Raw genomic sequence first — 19659 nt, 5'->3', positions numbered from 1 at the left:
GCTTAAAGAGGTGCCTGCGTTCCCAAAAAATATGGAAATTGTCAATGTAGTTCACAGGTAGAGCAGCACATGTAGCTTTGAGCCATCTGCTGAGCATCATCAGCCTGCTGAATCTCTCATCCCCTCGTCGTACTGTTGGTAGAGGTCCACTCAAATACACATCCATGTCTAGACTTTGAACCTTATTCAGAAGGTCCATAAAGTCCTGTTTCAGTACCTCTGATTGTTGTTTCACAATATCAAGAGCTCCTGTGTGTATGATGAGAGATTTAACTGTCGGATGCTCATCAGTGATCTTAAGGACTTTCTCTGAGATATCAGACACCATGTCGTCAGGAAAACACAGTACTTTGGTGTATTTCATGCTGCAAAAGCGTTTTAGGTCTTTCACAGCTCCGTCACCCACTATCAGTGTTTGGGGCCCAGTGATTCGCTCTCTTTGCAGCCTTTTACTGACTGATTTAGTCACATACCTTTTTCCAGCGTCTGGGGAAGAGCTTTCTTTTGGGCAGTCATGGTCTTGAACAAGAGGTGCAAATCTATTTTCCAAGCGGATCTCAGAGTCCCGGTGTGGTTTGGTCTTATTTCTTTTTGTAGCCACCGTCCATGGCTGTTTTCTCACCGGTACAGGGGTTGAAGAGATACTCCTGCGTGAGGGCAATGCAGGCCAACCAGTTTCATCACTAATCTCCTGGTGCTGGGTTCTGCCTGTTAGCCGTCTTCGCATATCAGATGTGTCTTTACCTGAATTATGCTTTGGCTTTGCTCCAAGCAGGTTCCAGGGAGGACTACTGGTAGATTTACTGCCGCTTACATAGCTCTCCTTCTTGGTGGTGCTGCTAATTAGCTGTCCGTTAGCCTGCTCCTGTGTGCTGTTTTGGGTCATTGGTAGAGTTGTTTCATTCCCATATTGTCCATTTATCTCCACATTCATTTCAAGCCGTTGAATTTTAGTTTCCAGCACCGCAATCTTCTGGAGAAGCTTGAGATAGTCGTCTGTGGAGAAGGGAGGCATCTTGCTGCTGATTAGCCTCAGTTAGCTGAGCTCCTCACACTCAGTCACTGTAGTGCAGGCTTGCGCCGCTGATAAGTTTCACCGGCGAAATAAAACAGCTCTAAAAGTAGTGATAACCTTGAGTTTCAATAATGGATTTAGCTCCGAGGGATGTATAGGTGTCCAGGACCTTTTTTCTAAGAAATGTGAAGTAAAAGAAAGAGTTAAAATGGAAAAAAAAGAAAGCAAAGCGGAGAGCAAAGAGCGGAGCGTCTGCACTCAGTCAAAGCAGGAAGTATGTGATTGATTGATTGATTGATTGATTGATTGATTGATTAATTATTTCCGTGTATAAAGGTTGGAACATTATGGAGGAGGTACACTATATTACCAAAAGTATTCGCTCACCCATTCAAATGATCAGAATCAGGTGTCCTAATCACTTGGCCTGGCCACAGGTGTATAAAATCAAGCACTCAGGCATGCAGACTGTGAAACAAGACATTTGTGAAAGAATGGGCCGCTCTCAGGAGCTCAGTGAATTCCAGCGTGGAACTGTCATAGGATGCCACCTGTGCAACAAATCCAGTCGTGAAATTTCCTCGCTCCTAAATATTCCACAGTCAACTGTCAGCTCTATTATAACAAAATGGAAGCGTTTGGGAACAACAGCAACTCAGCCACGAAGTGGTAGGCCACGTAAAGTGACGGAGAGGGGTCAGCGGATGCTGAAGCGCATAGTGCAAAGAGGTCGCCGACTTTCTGCACAGTCAATTGCTACAGAGCTACAAACTTCATGTGACCTTCAGATTAGCCCAAGTACAGTACGCAGAGAGCTTCATGGAATGGGTTTCCATGGCCGAGCAGCTGCAGCCAAGCCACACATCACCAAGTGCAATGCAAAGCGTCGGATGCAATGGTGTAAAGCACGCCGCCACTGGCCTCTAGAGCAGTGGAGACGCGTTCTCTGGAGTGATGAATCACGCTTTTCCATCTGGCAATCTGATGGACGAGTCTGGGTTTGGAGGTTGCCAGGAGAACGGTACATTTCAGACTGCATTGTGCCGACTGTGAAATTTGGTGGAGGAGGAATTATGGTGTGGGGTTGTTTTTCAGGAGCTGGGCTTGGCCCCTTAGTTCCAGTGAAAGGAACTTTGAATGCTTCAGGATACCAAAACATTTTGGACAATTCCATGCTCCCAACCTTGTGGGAACAGTTTGGAGCGGGCCCCTTCCTCTTCCAACATGACTGTGCACCAGTGCACAAAGCAAGGTCCATAAAGACATGGATGACAGAGTCTGGTGTGGATGAACTTGACTGGCCTGCACAGAGTCCTGACCTGAACCCGATAGAACACCTTTGGGATGAATTAGAGCGGAGACTGAGAGCCAGGCCTTCTCGACCAACATCAGTGTGTGACCTCACCAATGCGCTTTTGGAAGAATGGTCAAAAATTCCTATAAACACTCTCCTCAACCTTGTGGACAGTCTTCCCAGAAGAGTTGAAGCTGTAATAGCTGCAAAAGGTGGACCGACATCATATTGAACTCTATGGGTTAGGAATGGGATGGCACTTCAGTTCATAGTATGAGTAAAGGCAGGTGAGCGAATACTTTTGGTAATATAGTGTATATGAAGCCATTCCAATGCTCAGTTATGTCTCATAAGTCGTTGCAGAAATTTTTGGGTTCATACCATTTGTTACACTAATTTAGTTGCAAAATGTAACCATTTTCGACCACTGGAGAATTAATAAAAATGGCTGAAAAGTCCTCCAAAACACCACATTAGGACACCAAGACCCTGAGGAACACCTGAGAAAAATTCATGCTTTGATTTGGTGTCAAACACTGTTGACATTTGCACATTTCTGTAAGAATTACATTCTTCGGCAATTTGATGGCGAGCATTCTGTTGTAGAAATCTGTTAGAAACTCGCACTTATTGTCAATGTACCTGGAAAACCAGACATCCTCTGAACGGCCTCGCTCTCTAGTTTGTGAAACTGCAGTGAAATGGCTGCTACATCATCACACAGGAATCAAATGTTGTTCATTGAATCCACAAGAGTCTCAGCTTTAGTTGCATGACACCTGTATCTCCACCAGCCGTAAACCAAACATTTGACAATATGCAACTTCACATGTATTGTGTCAGTATTTTATATATGTAATATCTGTGCTTCCAGAGGTCAGGACCAGAAGCAGAGAGCCGAGTCTCCGGTCTCCAGCTGTGTGTCTGTGAGGAGCGACTGGTCTAAAGATAAACCTCCACAATTCAGTGGTGAACCTGGAGCTTCACACACAAAGTAAGAGCTGTGTTGAGCTGTAAGCCTGTCTGATGCAACATGATCACATGAGGTTGTATTTAGGAAGCAGAACTATCAGTGACGCAGTAAGAAATGAAAAACTGCTCACTGTTGATTGACTAAACTACAAGATGAGGGGTTGGAAATAGGAAAAACTATTTGTGTCCTCAAAACGTGACGCTACTGAACATCAAGACCAGTGGCTCTCAAATGGTGCTCTGTGTACCTCTAAAGGTACAAGGGAGTACTGCAGGGAGTATGTGAGATTTTCCTTTGTAAATTCATTTAAAAATATCAGTCATGCCTAATGCCTAAAATAATTAGCCTATGCTATAATAAGTTCAATAAATATAGTAAAGTAAGTTTGATAAAGCACATTTTATCTTCATTTTTCCATCTGAAGGTGTCAGATGTGTGTGTTTGTACTTTAAATCTGCTGCCGTGGTCATCAAGCTAGGACGTTTGTTCACTCTGAGCGGGAAGACAAGACAAAAAAAATCCAGAAAATGGATTAGTGGTTGAAATGTAACAAGAAAGAAAAGAAAAAGAAGGAAAAACAGGACCAACCAAATCTCCTCAGTATTAGGCTGTAGTTTCACACACTGATGGAGTTGGAGTTTTTTAATACCAAAATGTTTGCTCTAGGGCGCACCCTGGTGGCTCACTGGTTAAGAGCACGTACCGTGTACCAAGGCTTAGTCCTGATCACAGTGTCCTGGGTTCAAATCCAACCTCAGGCCCCTTGCCGTATGTCATCCCCTCTGTCTCCCCTTCCTTTCCTGTCTATCTCCACTGTGACTGTCAAATCAGAAATGCCAAAAAATAATCTTTAAAAAAACAACAACAACAAAACATAGTGTTTGCTGTGATCAGTGGGTACTTGGCTGAAAAAAATATTTCAAAGGGGTACATAATTGAAACGTTTTATAACCACTGATCTAGACTGTGGGCAAAACCGTAAAAATTTGTTTTACCAAGCATTTGCATAAAAACTTAATGTTTTATAATCATTCTTAAAGATTTGCCTGTGTCTCTACAGAGAGAGGAAAAGGAACAGTGGTGGCGAGAAGGAGCAGCTGTCCTGCTGTGCTTTGTGTCAGGAGGTCCTGAGGGATCCAGTCTCCACCAGCTGTGGACACTGGTTCTGCAGACGGTGCATCACCTCATACTGGGACCAGTCTGATCCATCAGGAGATCCTGCCTGTCCCCAGTGTGGAGAACAATCCAGAACAAGACCTGGACCGCAGACACCCAGTCAAGCCAGCCCAGTGGACGGCGGTCTGCAGGAGGTTTTAGACGAGCATAAGATCAGTCTGAGGAGGAGATGTGAATTTGCGACAGAAGGAACTGCTGCAGCAGGAACTGGAACCCCCCTCAACAGGATCTACACTGAGCTCTACATCACACAGGGACGGAGGGAAGAGGTTAATACCCAACATGAGGTGTGGCAGCTGGAGACAACATCCAAGAGGGCGACCCTCCATGACACTCCAATCAAGTGCCAGGACATCTTTAAACCCTTGCCTGGCCAAGACACACACATCAGAGTCGTTGTGACGCAGGGCGTTGCTGGCATTGGAAAAACCTTCTCAGTGCAGAAGTTCACTCTGGACTGGGCAGAGGGCTTGGAAAACCAACATGTCAGTCTTGTGGTTCTGCTTTCGTTCCGGGAGCTGAACTTGATCAAAGATGAGCGCTACAGTCTTCTCCAGCTGCTCCGTGTTTTCCATCCAACATTACAGACGGTCACAGCAGAGCAGCTCGCCGTCTGTGAAGTCGTGTTCATCTTTGATGGCCTGGATGAAAGCAGGTTTTTATTGGATTTCCAGAACAATGAGGTCGTGTCTGATGTCACACAGACATCATCAGTAGACGTGCTGTTGACAAACCTCATCAAGGGGAATCTGCTTCCCTCGGCTCTCCTCTGGATAACTTCCAGACCTGCGGCGGCCAATCAGATCCCTCCTACATGTGTGGACAGGGTAACAGAAGTGCGAGGGTTCACTGACCTCCAGAAGGAGGAGTACTTCAGGAGGAGATCCAGTGATGAGGAGCTGTGCAGCAGAATCATCTCACACATCAAGGCGTCCAGGAGCCTCCACATCATGTGCCACATCCCAGTCTTCTGCTGGATCACTGCTACAGTTCTGGAGCACATGTTGACTACAGACCAGAGAGGAGAGCTGCCCAAGAGCCTGACTGAGATGTACTCACACTTACTGCAGGTTCAGACACAGAGGAAGAAGCACAAGTATGATGAGAGACATGACAGGAGTCAGCAGGAGCTGATGGAGACTGACAGGGAAGTTCTTCTGAAGCTGGGCCGGCTGGCGTTTGAACATCTGGAGAAAGGCAACCTGATGTTCTACCAAGAAGACCTGGAGGAGTGTGGTCTTGATGTCACAGAGGCCTCGGTGTACTCAGGAGTGTTCACAGAGATCTTCAAATCAGAGTGTGTGCTCTTCCAGAGAAAAGTCTACTGCTTTGTTCATCTGAGCATTCAGGAGTTTCTCGCTGCAGTCTACATCTTCCACTGCTACACCAACAAGAACAAAAATGTACTGAACAAATTCCTGGGAAAGGGCTGGGCTACATTTCATAGAAGTGACCCATCCATGTATAATTATGGTGATGATTATGATTATTTGTTTAGTAGATACGAAGACAGTGAACAATCCCTGGATGTATTCCTGGGGGCGGCAATGTTCAAAGCCCTGAAACGTAGAAATGGCCACCTGGACCTCTTTGTCCGTTTCCTTCATGGCTTCTCACTGGAGTCCAACCAGAGGCTCTTAGCGGGCCTGCTGGAGCAGACAGAGAGCAGCCCAGAAGACATCCAGAAAGCCATCAGCAACCTGAAGGAGATGAACAGCAGCAGTTTCTCACCTGACAGAAGCATTAACATCTTCCACTGTTTGATGGAGATGAACGACCGCTCAGTGCATCAGGACATCCAAGAGTTCCTGAAGTCAGAGAACAGATCAGAGAAAAAACTCTCTGAGATCCAGTGCTCAGCTCTGGCCTACATGCTGCAGATGTCAGAGGAGGTTCTGGATGTGTTTGACCTGCAGGCGTTCAACGCATCAGTGCAGGGCCGATGGAGACTGATCCCAGCTGTGAGGAGCTGCAAGGAGGCTCGGTTAGTCCTCATGTGAAAGTGTAGAACTGCTTTTGTATTTGACACTATCATAACTACAATCATAATATTACGTATATTGTTCCCAGCATACACATTATGAGTTTTTGGTAGCACATGATACAGTTAACAAATAATGAAATGATGATTAATAATGCTTACTTAATACCTATCAATCAATCTGTCAATCAGGCTTTATTGATATTGCACTTTTCATACAAATACATGTAACACAAAGTGCTTCACACAGTAAAACAATAAAACAATACCCCACACCCCCTCCAAAAAAAGACAGTGACAAAGATGATAAAAACAGGTGCTTTGGAAGCGCCCTATTCACACTCATCAATTTAAGTAATGAGACCAATAAGAAAGAGATAAAACTCAAAATAGTAAAATAAAAGTTGTAATAAAATCAGTAAGATATGAAAAGCATAAAATGAATAAACAAGTAAACAAACAAACAAACAAAAAACTCCAAATAGCAGATAAATAGTAAATAAATTGAGTGCAAGATAAAATAACAAAATAGTAAGAGAGGACATGTATAGAAGTGAGTAAAGTCAGAGTACCAAGGCATTAAAATGAAAACAATCGAGAAAATAAAGAGATAGAGACCAAAGTGGAAAACAGGCTAAAATACTTTAATAAAAAATGCTGCCCTCAGGTGTACGTGAAGGCGGTTCCAAAGTCTTATAGCACAGTATTAAAAGCATGTCTCAGTTTTTGTTCTGATTTTAGGAAAAACTTAAAAGGCCATTAACAGAAGACCTGAGGCCTCTAGAGGGTTCATAGGCTAAAGGCAAATGATAAATATGAAGGAGCAAGACCATCAAGAGCTTGTAAACCAATTAAAGAATCTTAAAATCAATTAGGAAATCAACAGGTAGCCAGTGCAAAAACTTTGAACTTGGTGTAATGTGTGCTTTCTTTCTGGCACAGTAGTAACTGTAGGTGAGTTATATTTTCAGTAGTCAGTCCTTCAGGTAATGAAGGCATGCATTAGTGACTCTATGTTGGCTTGAGAGACAAATGGTCGCACTCTGGCAGTGTTCTTCAGATGATAAAAAGCACTCTCAGTTATGTTTCTGATGTGAGTTTCAAAACTAAGATCTGAATCAAAGATAACTTATAGCTTTTTGACTTGCCGACAGGGGTTTAATGACAGTGCTTGCAGTTAAGCATTGAATTTGCCTCTCTCGTCTTCAGTACCAATACCCAAGACTTCAGTTTTGTCCTGATTGAGCTGTAGAAAATTATCTGTCATCCATAACTTGCTATCTAAAATACAGTTAAAAAGGGCATCTGTCAGCCCTGTGTCATCAGGAGACACTGATATGTAGAGCTGTGTATCATCAGCATAGCTATGAAAATTAATGCCGTGCCTCCTGATGACGTTCCCAACTGGCAGCATGTAAAAGTGTGGAGCCTAAAATTGAAATGAGATAACGAGATAACATTTGAACTAGTGCTGGGCGATATGACCAAAAATTCATATCACGGTACAAATTGCATCCCTCACGGTAACGGTATATATCGCGGTATAAATGTTGCAGTGTAAAACTTATCATGGAAGTGTTTCTAAATGGGTTTTTTAGACCCTTTGCAAGGCTAAATTGTTTTAAAAACAATAACAACAACAAAAAAAAAAACAAAGATATAATGTAATTTTTTGAGCATTTATTGTCCAAAGAACAAGAGAGGTACAGATTTAGAAGTACAAAAATTCTCACAAAAATAAAGTGAATATTGTAAACAGTTCTCTTGTGCAAAAAGTGTCACAGAACATTTGGTTTAATATTTAAAATTAGCTGCAAACATAAACACTGAACTTTGGTTCCTCTAGTCCAAAGTGCAAAATTTTGGACTAGAGGACTTTGGGGGGTTACGACGGATCTTTTGTAGCACAGAGGAGATACGTTGCTCAAACACTCGGTATGTAGTATTATGAGTTGTAGAACATAATAAATTATCTTGCAGGAGTAGATGTTTACCAGTAAGCTTGACTCCAATAATTTAACAATATGTTAAATTATTATTTGTTTTAAAAATGCAAATTACTTATCAAACAGACCTAACAATTCAACTACCAATGAATGAGCAGGAGTATGCCTGTGATAACACAGATTGAATATGAAAAATAAGCCAAAGTGATACCTCTTCTCTAAATAGACAAGCTAAGCCAGTGTGCTGCTGTTAGCCAGTGAAACTACAGCAGAGTGGCACCTCTTCGCTTTGTTTCACAATCTATGTCAGTGCGCTGCTGTAGCCTGGAAAGTTTCTCTGCCTTTTGGCTCGTGCGGTGCCGGTGCGGTTGTTATTATGTGAAATTCCGAGTTAAAAATAGATTCCGTTTTATTTGGCTAATTCCGCGATTCCGTCCGCAATTCCGTGATCGATAAGTTGACGATACCACGGTAGAGCACAAATCTCTACCGTGGCTCAATTTATATCGTTTCTACCGTCATACCGTGTATACCGCGCAGCACTAATTTGAACCAATTAAGTACAGTACCAGAGAGGCCAATCAGACTGTGAAGTCTACTTAAAAGAACTGTGTGGTCTACTGTAGGCTGTGCTTAAGTCAAGTCATGCTAACACAGAGGGTCTTTTCATATCCATATTAGACCTGAGGTGGTTTAAAACCCTGACTAGGGCCGTCTCAGTGCTATGAAAACCAGATTGGAATTTTTCAAAAATATTCATAAAAACATTTAACTAATTAAAAACAAGTATGAGGCATCTAAACTGTTTTGCTTCAGAAGAGGTTTAACTATGTAACATTTATAGATGTTTTACAAATGATACCTGAAAGATTTACAAGTCCTTTGAAAATCATAAAGAATACTTAATATATTCTTTAAAATGAAATAATGTGTGCAACTATATACTATTAATATATAATTTACTATGTAAGAAGTAAAAATAATCAATTATTTCATTCTCTGCCAACTGAAAAATGACTTTTAAACAAAGTTTAATTAACAATCAATTTACCATTCACCAATGATTTTGGCAATAAAGTTTTACTAAATTATTTTTTCAAAAGAATACATCTGTGAGAGCAGAGTACACTTACAGTGCAGTGCAGGGATTGAATGCCAAGGTAAGGAAGACTCATAATTTAAGGGGCAATGAAGTCTTAATTATACAAAGAAACAGAACTCTGTATAGAAAAAAGACAATTTCAATCCTGACTTGATTAACTTGCAAAAATTAAGAAATGGGGTCCCCTGTAATACTGTTCTTCCAAATTGATATTGCAACACAGTTTTATTCTTGTTACATGTGTAATTGCAGGCTCTCTGGCTGCAGACTCTTAGAGACTCACAGTGACGTCCTGGCCTCGGCGCTGAGGTCCAAACCGTCCCATCTGAGGGAGCTGGACCTGAGTGACAACGAGATGCTGGACTCAGGAGTGAAGCTGCTGTCTGCTGCGCTGGAGAGTCCACACTGCAGGCTGGAGGCTCTCAGGTCAGACAGAAAACTCTAATATTGACATGAATATTATTAAAAATTTGTGGTGATACTTCCAATGGCGTATCAGGGTTGTTTTATTGGGGAAATTACAGAGCTGGGGAGTGGGTGGTGTGATATTCTGAGAAAAAACCCTCAGAATGTTCGGGATTAAAATTACATATTAATATTTATTTATAAGATAAAACCACAGATATTCTTTGAATTCAAACTGGTAAATACATGAGGAAAAGACTCCCAACTTTATGAGAAAAAAAAAACACAAATCATGAGAAAAAAAATCTAAAATTCTGAGATTAAAGTAACAAATTTGTGAGAAAAAAACTGAAAACTAGTTGTTCTCCTCCTGTGGGATCCAGTCTGAAGGAAATCCTGCTGGTTTGAGTCCAGAACCCCAACCTCCTCCTCAGCATCTGGACTCTGAAGAGACGTTGCTGTGACTTGGGCCGATTCAGAAGAAAACAATCTGCTGATTCTGGGCTCAGATCAGCAGGATCTCCTTGTTCCTGTAGGATCTGCTGAGGGGATCAGCTGCAGACCTGAGACTCGGCCAGCAGGGGGCAGCACATTGGCACATTGGCACAAACAAAAAAATATGTATAATCTCATAAATTTGTGACACGGCCAGCAGGGGGCAGCAAGGTGGAGCCATTTGTTCTTTAATGAAAAAAAAAAACTCAGAAATTTGTTTATTGCAAATTTAGAGTTTTTTTTTTTTTTTTTTTTTCCAGAAAATTACCCCCGTTCCCCCGCTCCATATTTTTTCCCTACAATTGACTTAACACATTGTTGTGTATTCTTGATTCAGATTGAGAAACTGCAGGCTGTCGACAAGCTGCTGTGACTCTCTGGCCTCGGCTCTGAAGTCCAACCCCTCCCATCTGACAGAGCTGGACCTGAGTAAAAACTTTCCACAGGACTCAGGAGTGAAGCTGCTGTGTGCAGCGCTGCAGAGTCCACACTGCAGACTGCACATTCTGAGGTTAGACAGCACTGACACTGAGATAAATAATAATTAAACACTGTGGTGACACTAAATTTGCAGGCATTTGAATGATGTTGAGTCACCATTGCATTGATTCTGCATGTTTAGTGTATAACATTTACAAAAATCTATAACCTTCCCGTTCCTCTGCTCTCCTCCCAGAGCGAGCAGTGGGGTTTCAGAGCTGCCACATCACTCCTCCTCCCTTTCCTCCATTCATTCCACTACGATATGAACATGAACTTTCAGAGCCTTCACACTTTCTTCACTCCAGTTTTCCATCAGCGGAATGAAGTCCCCCACATGAGTTTTCCTAAAAGCAGCAGCACTGTTGTGTTTTCAGGACTTGAAATTTGGGGCAAAGTGAAGCATGCCGCCCTCCACCAGGGAAAGTAGTCCCAGCAAAACATTTTGCTTTCCGCAGCCAATTATCAGCTGTGTGGTTTCTGAATGTTGAGGACTTTGTTCGCGGCAGAAGCAGAACATTATAAAGCGGCTGTTTCAACAAAAAAACAAATTTGCACAGTGGCTTGTTGCAATGTAAGATTGGGGAAAATTGTCAAAATCGTTTAATGTACATTTTATCGCAGTATGTTTTATTCTTTACTCAGATTGAGTCGCTGCAGGCTGACAGCGAGCTGCTGTTCTTCTCTGGCCTCGGCTCTGAAGTTCAACCCGTCCCATCTGAAAGAGCTGGACCTGAGTGAAAACAAGCTGCAGGATTCAGGAGTGGAGCTGCTGTGTGATCTTGTGGACGTCCCACACTACAGACTGAAGACTCTGAGGTCAGAGTGCACCTTTCAACCCTCCAGTTAACCTTCAAATCTACTAACAGGCTTTATTCATTAGGGTAATTTTGACCCCAGCAATGTAAACCCCCTGAAAAAACTATGTGTCTTGTTTGATGACCTAAGTAGCCCCTTAAAAGAAACAGAACTGCCCCCACCCCCCACCCTGCACTGTATACATGACTGACAGGTGTGGTTATGTAACTACAGGTGTGATTATATTACTACAGGTGTGGTTATGTTGCTACAAGTGTGATTATATTACTACAGGTGTGGTTATGTTACTACAGGTGTTACTATAGGTGTGGTTATGTTGCTACAAGTGTGATTATATTACTACAGGTGTGGTTATGTTACTACAGGTGTTACTATAGGTGTGGTTATGTTGCTACAAGTGTGATTATATTACTACAGGTGTGGTTATGTTACTACAGGTGTTACTATAGGTGTGGTTGTGTTACTACAGGTGTGGTTATGTTACTACAGGTGAGGTTGTGTTACTATAGGTGTGGTTTTGTTACTACAGGTGTGGTTGTGTCAGTGCAGGTGTTGTGCAGCACAGAGAGCAGGTCCTGGTCGGCAGCTGTCCTGGGATCAGTCTGTTGACAGTCTCAGTGTTTCACAGCAGCTCCAGTCGTCTGTGATGTTGAGCCTCAGCGCCTTAATCATCCATGCAGCGTTTACACCTTCTGACGGTCCAACCAGTTGTCCATCAGTTTATTAAGCTTTTTGCAAAAAAACACAGGCAATCGAACCTGTTCCTGCAGTTACCCAGTAGCTCACCTGGTAGAGTGCGTACCACTTGTTAAGGCTGTTAAGGCTCTCTCTCTTCTGCCTGTCCCGTCTCTCTCTGCTGTCACTGCCAAATAAAGTAGAAACGTCAACAAGTGATCTTAAAAAAAAAAAAAAAGGAAGAAAATGGAACCTGCTCTGAAAACTTTGATGATGGTGCAACAATTTTGGAGCAAAATTACAGGCTTGCTGTGCAAAGGCGTTAACTCATTGAGGTGCATTGGAAACTTTCACCTCTGTCTTGACAGAGGAAGATCCTGCGCTCTGCTCATGCTCAGCAACACAGTTTATTGATCATGCTAGCTTTTCAGTCCCTCATGAGCATTTTTTACTAAATGCTCTTGTTAATCTAACAATTTTACAGTATTCATGTATGTGAAATTTAATTTATGGCTGTATGTTTATTCTTTATTCAGGTTGCGAGACTGTGTGTTGTCAGAGAGCTGCTGTGCTTCTCTGGCCTCGGCTCTCAACCCCCACCTGACAGAGCTGGACCTGAGTGAAAACAAGCTGCGGGACTCAGGAGTGAAGCTGCTGTCTGAAGGACTGACGAGTTCACGCTGCAGACTGGAGATTCTGAGGTTGGACAGAATTTTTTATGCTGATGGAAACATGATATGAATATAGGAAGTTAAGGTTCCAGGCACTCTAGCATGGGTTTGAACGGGATGTCGGACAGGTTAAAGCGATGGTGTAGATTCCAGTGGTGTAGTCTAGGTGATACGCAGGTATACGCCGTATACCCACTAGAAAAGGTCCCGAATTTCCGTATAACCACTTCAAATTGCGCAGAGATACGTATCAGTATGTTTTTTTTTTTTTGACATAACGTTCACTTTCCCGTTCATAAGTTCGCCTTCTCCAGATATCTATGGCCTTCTCTGTGTTACGAAGCGAGCTCTTTTTGACCATAGGGGCTTCCGTCAGGCGTGACGTGAACCCTACGTAAACTACTAAGGAAGCAGTGAAGTTGTATGGTCAGAGAATCTCTAATATGGGAGAAGTGTCACTCCCGTCTGACTTCCGGGTCTCGGAAACACGTCTCTGTCCATGTGAGGGCGCTGGCGGGCGAGTGCAGAATGAATGGGAGTCTATGGGGACACACCCCTAAAAATCCACTTTTCTCTGGAAATAATTTTTTGTCAAGTCAACTAAAAAAAATACACTCAGCTGAATATTGGATTTTTTAAGTTCACCTATCTGTTCTAAAAAGCCGTTCAAAAAGTGTGATGACGTCACACATTGAGAGGTGCTGCTTTACGGTGATTTCCAGAGCCCGTCTCCACAGAGCAGACGGAGACACTCGAGAGAGCCGTCTGTGCTGTATTAGACATTCTCTGTATACTGTCATAAAACTTAGACTAACGGGGATAGAACCCAAACGCACGACTCAAACAAGGGTTAAACTAAACAGTCTTTTAATAACAAAAGTAACAACTAAAATTCACAATACAAAGTAGCAACAAAAATATACTAAGACAAAAGTATCAACAGAACATGAAACTTAACTATGACAAAGCAAAGTATCAAAGAAAATACAAAACCTGACGTGGCGAGACTTGACATGGAACAAGGAGCAAGGAGCAAGGAAGAACTGAGGTCCAAAACACATGACAAACAGGACGAACTGGCACAGGACAAAGGGAAACACGGACTATATATACACACACAAGGTAATGGGGAACAGGTGGACACAATCAGGGCGTGGCAGACAATCAACCAGGGGAACACAATAGGAAGAACAAGTTACCTGACACAAGAGGGAAGTGGGGTTTCAAAATAAAACAGGAAGTCACGAGACAAGACACAAGAACAAAACCTAACAAAACAAAACATAATTTTCATGGCATGACATATACACAAATATCAACTTTGATGGAAAAGTCCTCCTTAAGAGTGGGGTTTCCCGTTTCTCTTGGTCTTCAGGTGACGTCAGGTGGGATCCCTCGTCGTAAACAGCCGCAAGTCCGTCACTGACCAATCAGCATTCATTAGCAAATGCTAGCGTGTTATGGCCAACAACAGCCCAAACTGTAGGAAACTGAAAGGATATAAGTTCTCGCTAATTTCACTTTTAACCTATAATCCATATTGAACTTTCAGAAACTACAACAGGATTTGCGATTTTTCAACCATAAACAGGAGTAAGAGACAGATTTAGCCGTTTAGCTCCATAGAGCCCCATTCATTCTGCACTCGCCCGCCATTGCCCCCAGTGGAATTACGGTGGAACTGCAACCAAGTTCGATACAATGGGGGTCAATGGAGAGTGGAGAGGCTCGCCGTGGACGGGCTCTGGTATGGTGCCGCTTCGGGGGACACTACAGCTGGAGCTAACGTTAACGTTTCAGAAAGCGCTCGTGTGTGTGTGTGTGTGTGTGTGTGCGCGCGCGCGTATACCCACTAGAATAAACTAGACTACACCACTGGTAGATTCTTACCTGTATAGTGGTATTTGCTGCTCCATGTGATTGTAATACATTCATCAAGACTGGTCCATTAACCCCTTACCATTCTGGCCCTTTCTTAGGTCTTCAGAGGGAAATAAAAGGTCAGCAGTAGAAGGCAAATAGAAGTGGTGAACATCACCTGAAAACTAGGAACCTGGAGATTAATTTGAGATGCAGCCCAACTCTGTGTATCAAGTTATTCTAGTCATAAATCTAGGTACCTGTTTATTAAGACAGAAAACATACAATCAAACTTTCCCTAGGCTTTGGCTGAAATCAGAGACTTCAGATCAGATCAGATTCTTCATAATAAATCCAATAAGACTCAACTTTGTAACTTCAGTTTATTTGAATCTTTTCTTTGAAATTCAGTAAAACACAGTATTGACTGATCTGCAACAAACCACTCAATAAGTCGTTCTTACTGAGTGGGTTTTCCTTGTAGTTGTTCACGCAGTTGTATGTTGTCATTGATTTTAATGAGTGCTGGTTTTGTCAATATTATATTATGTGTTATGTAGAGTGCGTACCATTTATCAAAGCTGAGTCCTGACTGCAGCGTCCTGGGTTTGAATCCGACCTCAGGCCCCTCGCTGCAGGTCGTCCCCGGCCTTTCCTGTCTCTCTCTACTGTCACTATCAAATAAACCAGAAATACCTCAAAATAACCCTAAAAACAATATGTCTGTAAATCTAGCACTATGATAGGTTCAGAGTTTGGTGCTAAGTCCACCATCAAAGAAAATTCTGTCCTCCACAGCTCCAAATATAAGAGACTGGATGGTTTGATGCAGAATTTCTGCCTACAGTAATAGCATTTTTTAATATAGTAACATGTTTTTGTGCCCTGTGATGGACTGGCGACCTGTCCAGGGTGTTTCCTTGCCTTCGCCCTGTGAGCGCTGGGATTGGCTCCAGCACCCCCCCCGCGACCCTAGTGAGGATAAGCGGTTTAGAAGATGAATGAATGAATGAACATATTGTTGTGTTTTTGTGTTTTTTGTTTTTTTTTTCAGATTGAGTAACTGCTGGCTGACAGCGAGCTGCTGTGGCTCTCTGGCCTCGGCTCTGAAGTCCAACCCGTCCCACCTGACAGAGCTGGACCTGAGCGAGAACCCTCTGCAGGACTCAGGAGTGGAGCTGCTGTCTGAAGGACTGAAGAGTCCACACTGCAGACTGGAGATTCTGAGGTAGAAAATCTATTTTCCCTGCATGAACCTCCACTTGAATATCAGCGGTAGATTTTTAAATCCGTCTTTCTCTGCAGGCTGATGGACTGTGAGGTCACAGATGAAGGCTGTGCTTCTCTGGCCTCGGCTCTCAAGTCCAACCCGTCCCACCTGACAGAGCTGGACCTGAGTGACAACTGTCTGCAGGACTCAGGAGTGAAGCTGCTGTCTGAACTTGTGGAGAGTCCAAACTGCAGCCTGGAGACTCTGAGGTCAGTAGACGGTTGGAGTCAGTCCATGTTGGTCTCAGTTAAGTTTCAAGTGTTGTCTAATTCATGGCTCCTCAAGAATAAAACAAAACAAGATAAAGCAAAACGGAATGCCTCGAACCAAAGTGCTTCATGACAAAGCATAACATCCATCCATCCATTCCCTGCTGCTTAATGTGGGACCAGGTCAACAGCAGGCCTCCAGCAGGCCTCCAGCAGGCCTCCAACAGGCCTCCAACAGGCCTTCAGCAGGCCTCCAGCAGGCCTCCAGCAGGCCTCCAACAGGCCTTCAGCAGGCCTCCAGCAGGCCTCCAGCAGGCCTCCAACAGGCCTCCAGCAGGCCTTCAGCAGGCCTCCTGCAGGCCTCCGGCAGGCCTCCAACAGGCCTTCAGCAGGCCTCCAACAGGCCTCCAACAGGCCTTCAGCAGGCCTTCAGCAGGCCTCCAACAGGCCTCCAACAGGCCTCCGGCAGGCCTCCGGCAGGCCTCCGGCAGGCCTCCGGCAGGCCTTCGGCAGGCCTCCGGCAGGCCTCCGGCAGGCCTCCGGCAGGGCTCCGGCAGGCCTCCGGCAGGCCATCAGCAGGCCTTCGGCAGGCCTCCAGCAGGCCTCCGGCAGGCCTCCAACAGGCCATCAGCAGGCCTTCAGCAGGCCTCCAGCAGGCCTCCAGCAGGCCTCCAGCAGGCCTCCAACAGGCCTCCAGCAGGCCTCCAACAGGCCATCAGCAGGCCTCCAGCAGGCCTCCAGCAGGCCTCCAGCAGGCCTCCAACAGGCCTCCAGCAGGCCTCCAGCAGGCCTCCAGCAGGCCTTCAGCAGGCCCTCAGCAGGCCTTCAGCAGGCCTCCAGCAGGCCTCCAGCAGGTCTCCAGCAGGCCTCCAGCAGGCCTCCAACAGGCCTTCAGCAGGCCTCCAGCAGGCCATCCCAGAGCCGAGGAGCTGTGACACCTAAAACCCTGTTACCGACCTTTTTTTTCTAAGAACTGGGGATGGCCAATATTCCACAGTGAGACTTGAGGCGACTTGCTGTAAGGAGAAGCTCTGATCTAAAAGGACAAGCAACACCATGGACAGTTTTGAGTACAATGAAAGAATGTTTCTGTTTGTCCTTCAGTATAGGAGGAGCCCAGCGTAGGGATGCTGCATAGTGATATAGTCTCATTTCTGGGACCTTCCTGGCAGCGTTTTGAACTAGTTTGAAATTAGAAATAGAGGTCAGAGGGAGTTAATGCTAATATCCAAACCTGATCAGTGGCTGCTGTCCTCATGGACAGAAATCCAGAAAGAGAGAGAACAATCAGCCAGTCAGATCATCCACAAGTGTGTTGCGGTCAGAGTTTGAGTTGACCTGCAGATGATGATGATGATGATGATGATGATGATGATGATGATGATGATGATGATGATGATGATGATGATGATGTGTTCATCCCTGCAGGCTGGAGCATGTAAAAGAATGGATTTCAGCTGACAGCCTGAGAGGATGTGAGTACTGAGACATTACAAACACACACACACACACCTGCACACACACCTGTCTAAAGCTGCACTCAGGCTGGAAGCGTGGAGTGGGTGCACTGAAGCTCAACCTTTCTTCAGCTTAACACATGTGGCCAGGTTGTACCACAGAATGTGTGAAAAGGTCCATTTGACCAGTGGCTGCATGTTTTTTTCTGAAGTCAGCACACTTGTGTAGTTTTTTCATGTTTGTCATCAGAGATTTAGGAGAAGTAGGATTTAAAATCTGGATAATTGTATCACTACTGTCTGAGCAGGATGACAGCAGCCAACCACAAGCTGTTGTCCAGGTGTGTTGGACAGGTGAGATGGAGCAAAGGCTTGTCTGCATGTGGCAAAAACACAGCTGACCTGTATAAAAGTCTGTCGGGTAGCTGATCCGTGGATCGGCGTGGATCGGATGGACTGCGGGAGTATTTAGTAATTAGTGAATGATGTTTTCTGACGTCTGCTGTGTCCTCTCCCCATCAGACGCCTGTCTTCTCACGCTGGATCCAGACAGGGCGGACCGGCAGCTCCGTGTGTCCCGGGACGGCAGGAAGGTGGTGAGGGTGAAGGAGAGGTGGTCGCATCCCGATGACGCAGAGGCAGCGGAGCAGGCGCCTCAGGTTCTCTGTGGCGAGGCTCTGACCGGCCGCTGCTACTGGGAGGTCGAGTGGAGCGGGAACATTGATGTGGGAGTGAATTACAAAGGATTCACAAGAAGTGGCGACGACTTCGGTTTCGGCTTTAATAACCAGTCCTGGAGTCTGCGTTGCTATGGTGACAAATACAAGGCCATTCACAATAGGGTGTCCACCAACATCTCAGTCCGTTCCTCTGGATATAACAGAGTGGCGGTGTATCTGGACTGGCCCGCTGGTACCCTGTCCTTCTACAGAGTGTCCCCTGACAGGCTGAGACGCCTCCACACCTTCACCTCCACCTTCACCGAGCCTCTCACCCCCGGCTTTAGGCTCCACTCCTCACTGTACGTGTGCAGCGTGACTCTGTTGCCAGTTTCTCAGAGAAAAAAAAAGTGAAGTGTGCCAAAAAAATACCTTATTTTTTACAGTTTATTGTGATCAGTAGCGCTGAGGATGAAGCTGAACTGACATGAGACAGTTTGTTTAATTCAGGATTTGCATTTCAGTTTCTGTTCTACTATTTACTTTTTATCTGGCATTTTGGATATCATTTATTTTTCCGAGTGTCATGCACCAAACAGCGCCCAGCCCACATGAGCTTGAAGACTCCACAGAACGTGAGAGAGGTGCAGCTTCAAGGTCCAGACTGGAGAAGCTCGCCGGCCTGCTCCTCAGACACTACACACACACACACACACTACACACACACACACACACACACACCTCTGTGCTCTGCTCAGGTTGAAGGTAATCAGACTGTACGTTGTTAATTTTGGTTTAGACACTATTCCTTCTGACCATTTCTGTTAATAATTCTCGATTATTATTATTTTAATTTGACGAACACTCTCAGCTAAAGGAAGTCCTAAGTATTTCTAGAGAGCAGGGAAAACAGACTGTGACTCTCCCCTCTTCCTACCTGCATAACCTGAGTTTTATCTGAGTTTACCTTCAGTCTCCGTTTCTTACACCAACAACACACAATATTCAACAAACCTGGCAGATCATTTTCAGTCTGCCAGCAGGACACGATACCAGCTGCTGTTCTCAACAAGGATCCTGCTGCACTTCAGCCTCCATAATATTTATTTCTATTAACACAGTCCCTACCAGAGGCAGAGGATCTGTTTCCAGCAGCAGAGGATTTGACTTTG

General features: G+C 44.4%; 1 protein-coding gene across 1 annotated transcript in view; it reads left to right on the top strand.

Moving 5' to 3' along the window:
* Positions 1-18901, top strand: part of LOC115371061 (NACHT, LRR and PYD domains-containing protein 14-like) — a 29601-nt gene extending 10700 nt beyond the window's left edge. The window contains exons 4-14 of the mRNA XM_030068176.1: positions 3184-3303; positions 4343-5889; positions 5968-6442; positions 9740-9913; positions 10725-10898; positions 11513-11686; positions 12898-13062; positions 15947-16120; positions 16198-16371; positions 17800-17846; positions 18351-18901. Coding sequence (XP_029924036.1) covers positions 3184-3303; positions 4343-5889; positions 5968-6442; positions 9740-9913; positions 10725-10898; positions 11513-11686; positions 12898-13062; positions 15947-16120; positions 16198-16371; positions 17800-17846; positions 18351-18901 — 3775 coding nt within the window. The remainder of the gene's footprint in view (positions 1-3183; positions 3304-4342; positions 5890-5967; positions 6443-9739; positions 9914-10724; positions 10899-11512; positions 11687-12897; positions 13063-15946; positions 16121-16197; positions 16372-17799; positions 17847-18350) is intronic.
* Positions 18902-19659: the final 758 nt, after the last annotated feature.

This window comes from Myripristis murdjan, chromosome 14 (genome assembly GCF_902150065.1).
Source record: "Myripristis murdjan chromosome 14, fMyrMur1.1, whole genome shotgun sequence".
Taxonomy (NCBI): domain Eukaryota; kingdom Metazoa; phylum Chordata; class Actinopteri; order Holocentriformes; family Holocentridae; genus Myripristis; species Myripristis murdjan.
This window is presented reverse-complemented; position numbering and strand designations above follow the sequence as displayed.